Source organism: Cyprinus carpio, chromosome A23, assembly GCF_018340385.1.
Source record: "Cyprinus carpio isolate SPL01 chromosome A23, ASM1834038v1, whole genome shotgun sequence".
Lineage (NCBI taxonomy): Eukaryota > Metazoa > Chordata > Actinopteri > Cypriniformes > Cyprinidae > Cyprinus > Cyprinus carpio.
In genome coordinates, this window is record NC_056594.1 from 24,409,100 (window position 1) to 24,415,099 (window position 6,000).

The 6,000-nt window shown below is 35.9% G+C and overlaps 1 protein-coding gene across 1 annotated transcript in view; it reads right to left on the reverse strand.

Annotated features, from left to right (window-relative positions):
- The window catches only part of LOC109059119 (probable phospholipid-transporting ATPase IIA), a 50,366-nt gene that overhangs the window by 14,484 nt on the left and 29,882 nt on the right, over positions 1–6,000 (reverse strand). Inside the window, 3 exon segments of the mRNA XM_042713717.1 lie at positions 568–657; positions 3,304–3,402; positions 3,883–4,053. Coding sequence (XP_042569651.1) covers positions 568–657; positions 3,304–3,402; positions 3,883–4,053 — 360 coding nt within the window.

Here is a 6,000-nt window from a genome sequence, read left to right on the forward strand (position 1 = left end):
CATAACAACTTTCAAAAAAATAAATACTTGAGCAAAATTGATTCTGAAGCAGCAAAACAATAATATAATGAATTATTAATGAACAATCAACACACAAGAATAAAGAAAAAAATACTCAAAAAACAGATCTTATAACACAAAAATAAATTACAATTTAAAATATATTGCAACAACAACAACAACAAAAACAACAAACAGTTCTTTTAAATTGTTATAATATTTCACAATATTACTTTTTTTTTAGTGTACTTTTGATCAAATAAATGCAGCCTTTGTAAAATTTCTTTAAAATAATCCAAACTTCTGAACGGTAGTGTATGTTGATGCTGGGTTGTTCTGGGTGGTTTCAAGGATGCTGCTAGGGTGGCCCGAGTCTAGAGTCTCTAAATTTCTGTCTCAATATTTTAATATTTTATCGTTCGGTAGATAAGTCTGATCACAAAGTGATAGCACAAGTTGCATGATTTGATGTTTTATCGATGTCTGTTACACAAACAATGCAGCTCGAGTCTATAGAAGTGTCAGGGGTTTGTTCGAATCGAATGCATACATTCAGGCTCACGTTACCTCCAGAGAGTCTCCTGATATCACCAGCGCGCAGTCGTGTTTCCTCCTGAAGGCGTTGAGCTCAAGGTGGGCTTCGCTTCGAGTGGTTACCTGCAACCCATCAGAGTGCTCACCGTCAGGACTGTTTTTTCTCACACAAACACACGAGCAGCCACTCGGATAATAATCTCAGAGACACCAGCGGTGAACCGCAGCAAGATCCCCAGACTGAGATATTAACTTCAGCTGTCAGTTGCGTGGCAGAACGTGCCAGATTCAACTAGCGATCTGCTCAACCGTCTAAACTGTGAGGTTTACTTCGCCTGCTGCCAGCAAGTTTCAAACAGGAAGTTCACTATAACTAACTGTTGTTTTTGTATTTACAGATGGCTTTGGGCAGATATTGTTTGCTCAAGACGTTAGATTAAAAGGTTTAAGGAGTAAACAAACTCACCCTTATGTTGTATTTAAACCTATATGACTTACTTTCTGCTGTGAACCACTAAAGAAGATGTTATTAAGAATGTTCACGCTGCTCTTTTCCATACAAGAAACACCTTACACGTTTGGGAAGACAAAGAGATGAGTAAATGATTTTCAAATGAACTATTCCTTTATAATTTTCTCAAAACATGAACCAAAACCAATTTTGGATACATAAATGTTTCTTAAGCAGCATATATCATCATATCAGAATGATTTCTGAAGTATCACGTGACACTGAAGACTGAAGTAAAGGCTGCTGAAAATTCAGTCTTGCATAATCTCAAAGATTAAAAGTTAGATGGGAAAAGCATTGAATAGATATTACAAAAGTAGCTTTAGAAAGAAATATTTTGATTCAACATCGCAAAAATAATGACAATAATTGGGTATTAATGTTTTTTAATTAGAATTGAAATAGGAAATTATAAAAAATTATAAAATTATAAAAAAAAAAAAAAATTGAAATTATAAACAAAAAACCAAACCAAAGAGTCATTTATTCAACCGATTCGTTCAAACAGCCAAACCATTCAAGAATGAAATAAGTTACTGTCTTTATGAATTGGTCAATGAATCACTGACTCACTCGATTCATTCAGAAATGATGCAAGTGAATGTCTTTACGAATGGGTCACTGAATCACAAGATTTGTTCAAACAGCTGATTCATTCAAAAACAAAGCTGGTGACTGTCTTTACAGATGGGACATTGAATCATTGATTCATCTGATTTGTTCAAACGGCTGATTCATTCAAGAACGAAGCAAGGGACTGTTATTATAAATGGGTCACTGAATCACTGACGCAGTCGATTCGTTCAAACAGCTGATTCATTTAGTAATGATACACAGCTGTGTGTTGCATCCATTCAAAACTCCTCAACAACAGAGAGGATGTTTTCTAATCAGTGGACATTCGCACCAGAGCAATTCATCTGTCAATTTCAAATACACCAGACCTCAGTCTGGATGCCATTTGTGTCCAGGAGGACGTCAATCCAAATGCCGCTTCGATCTGCAGGGAACGAGGTGCTTGTTTTCATGTTGTGCCAGCCATTGTCTTCTGTTTCCAGGAACTGTTGCTGCGAGGAAGATTCAACCTTCCTCAGAGCAGCCTATCTTTCTGTGGCAGCATGCCACATGGGAACTCCACAAGAGCTCACAGAGTCACATTTCACAGAGAAAGGGGACAGGGAGGCTTCAGGAAGCTACTTTCCCTGTTTGGTTACTAAACTCAATCAAGCTTTGGAATCCATTTGTGTTAGAGACATTTGGGTGTGAGGCAAGATTTATTGAGCTAGTACACTACTGTTCAAAAGTTGCCGCTTATAGTTGTATTTAGCAAGGACGCATTAAATTAATTAAAATTTACAGTAAAGACATTTATAATGTTACAAAAGATTTATTTTTCAAATAAATGCTGTTCTTTTGAACTTTTTATTCATAAAAGTATCCTGAAAAAACATTAATAGAAATATTTCTTGAGCAGCAAATCAGCATATTAGAATGATTTCTGAAGCATCGTGTGGCACTGAAGAATTAAGTAAAGTAATGATGCTGAAAATTCAGATTTGATCACAGGAATAAATTACATTTTTAAATATATTCAAATAGAAACCCGTTATTTTAAATTGCAATACTATTTCAGATTATTATAGTTTTTACTGTATTTTTTATCAAATAAATGCACCCTTGGTGAGCAGACCTCTTTCTAAAACATTATAAATCCTACTCACCCCAAACATTTGAACAGTAGTGTATATTTCTGACCGATGATGTCTGATAATTTTGGTCAAGTAGGTCTATAATATTGGTTAGCATTTCCATTCATTTCAATGGCCACTACTCAACTGCCATCTTTGCTCATGGGCTCTCATTTACAGATTTTCTTTTCTCCTGAAATACTGTTTGTCTGAAGGCACCTAAATAACAAGCACACCCCAAACCCTTTACTAGAGGCCATCCAAAAAATACAAGTCTTTTCACATTAAGTGCCTTGAGAAAGAATAGGGCACCGTTAAAATATCTACTACAACATAATGAAAGATTTGCAACCCGAAAATAAACGTTGCTCATTTTTTCCTGCACAGATCCTAGAGTTTGTTTAAGGATCTAGATCCTGTTTCTACGGGTCAGGGAGACACTGGGATATATTTTTCGGGTGCAAGAAACCTTATTACTAAACCTCAGGGGGAAATAAATCATTATAGAAGAAATAAGATATGACCCGTTTAAAAATAATGGCTGAAATATGTAGTCTAGAGAGGACTTACAGGCCTGAACACGTGGATGTCCTGATTGCGGGTCACTAGATGGGCGTTTTTGGCTGTGCAGGTTGCAGTCTCTAATTTGTCCCCGGTCAGCATCCAAACCTGGACAAAGAACAGGTTTAGTTAAATTAGGCTTGACATTGATGTACCTAAGCACTCGTGCTAACACGTCAACAAACAACTCATTTCAGAGGCGTACAGTGAAATCCTAACCGATACAGACTATACACTTTTAGGATAAAAAGTTATGAGCTATTAATGGGGTGGTAACTTAAGGTAAAAATATTTACCACTAAAGGATACACCTTAAAGGCACATATTAGTACCTTTTGAAAGGGTACCGCCCCAGACATTTTTTTTAAACATTTCAGTGTTCCAAATCAATCATGACATTATAAAGCACTGATAAATCCCATCTTTTCATTTTAATTTGAGTTTTTGTCCTGACCAGCTTCAACTGGCAAAAGCGTTGCATGTCAAGGCATTTTGATAAATGCTACTATTTTTGGCGCATTGTGCCGGGGAGCTCCGCCCACAGTGAAATCTCATTGTCTGGGCATGTTTGTGCGTGCCGACACTGACTTTGATGCCAGCGTTGCGCAGTATCTCCAGAGTGGGTCTGACATCGGCCTGTAGCTGGTCCTCGACTCCAGTAAGACACAAGAGCTCCATCTCCATCTCCAGACTCTCGATCACTGTGGCGACCTTCAGCGAACGATCGTGAACGCTCAACTTGGCCTGGACGTAGCGAGCCTGCACATGTGAATGACGTTAGACACAACATAAGTAACACACATTTCTTTTACCTGATGTAACAGACAGAACATTAAAAGTGGAGGTAAAGACGCAGGGATTTTTTATTTAATATATTACTATTACTTCATACAAAATACAGAATAGTAATAATACTAGAAAAAGAAAGAATATCTTTAGTATTTGACATTCCTCATATATATATATATATATATATATATATATATATATATATATATATATAGATATATATTATATATATATATATATATATATAGATATATTGGCATTTTAGCCAGTACGTTGCACACAGACAACAATTTCCAAGTAAATAAATAAGTACTCTCAATATATAATATAATCACTTTTTTTTTTTTTTTTTATGTGACATAAATTTTTATGTGCAGAAAATATAATGCATATATTTAATACATATTTAATGCATATAGTTCCTTTTTTTAAGGAAAGAAACATTTTGTGGGGGAAACTATTAAAAAAATATGTTTTAAAGCAAAATTAGGTAAATGTTTATTGCATTAAAGACATTACTTCTACTTTTAAAGATGCTAAAAATACTACATCCATTCATACTTACTAACACACACAGAAAAATAGTATTATCATCATAAATAAACATGGCCAAAGAATAAAAAAAAAAAACATTTTAGACATATGACGTGATATTTTATATATAATTAATCATTTTTTCTTTTGAATGCTTTAAAAAACAATAACGAAAACTGTCATAAGAATCACATTAAGTCTAAAAAGAGAATCACATAAAGTCTGAAAAAAACTTTTTTTTATTTTATTTATTTATTGACAACATTTATTGGCTTTCTGAATGAAACTGTGAAGATAAGCCCTGAATATTATTATTACTATTTACAAACAAGAAGATGGCCAGTAACTTGAATTTATTTCCAATTTGAACAACTTGGAGTCAAGTTTGGGGTTGTTAGGCCCTGCTAATTAGTAACACCCCCCCCCCCCCCCCCCCTGTTTTATAGTCATTTCCATTCTACAAACATCTATGGATCTACCAGATGCAATGACACATTGTTCATTACATTTGTTCATGCTTTTCCCATCTGCTATATCTATTTCTCACGGTGGTTAGCTAAAATGCATCTCTAAGCTGCTGTTTTTTTCCTGAAATAAACATATCAGACATGTCCGATGAGAAAGTTCAGAGCTCTCATATGCCACACACCCTTGCACTGACCCCTCAAACCGACGTGCCACTCTGTTGAGTGAAGCCAGAGTTTTGAGGGCACGGCCCACAGTCGCAGTGAGATAAAGAGCAAACAATGTGTGCGCGAGTCACACAGGAACACACTCTCACTTGGTGACTCACACACTCGGTGAGTCACCGCCGCCCACCCGCTCACACACAATTACACACTTCAGCTCAGAGAGTGGAAACGTGGGCCTGGGAGAAGAAACAACTCTTTCTCTGTGCGTGTGGGCGGGGTAACTTTCATTTTGGGGGTGTTCCCTGTGGAAAACATGTTACATTTCTTTTTGACAATTACTGTTGACGATGGATGGTTGCTAGGAAACCGCTTAATCTGACTAAATATAGATCAACACCTGGATATTGTAGTTATAAACATACAAAGGTCACCATCTATACCAGCGGTTCCCAGGACACACGTTCTACACTGAACAAACTGTACAAAATATTTCACTTATTAATCTAAACATGGTCTGTACAGGACAAAAATGCTAAATAATTCAAATGACATAGGCTGAAAAGGAAAACAGACACGTTGGCCAAATATTTTATTTGCATAGTCATATTACCAACTATAATATTTTGATTTCAGCTCGACTGGATTTATGGCCTGCGACCATCAGTAACAAAAGATATATGAAGCATTTTCTCCTCCTTTTCAAATAAAGAAATTTAGCAATTCTAATGATGGACCGTAACGTGATTAGTTG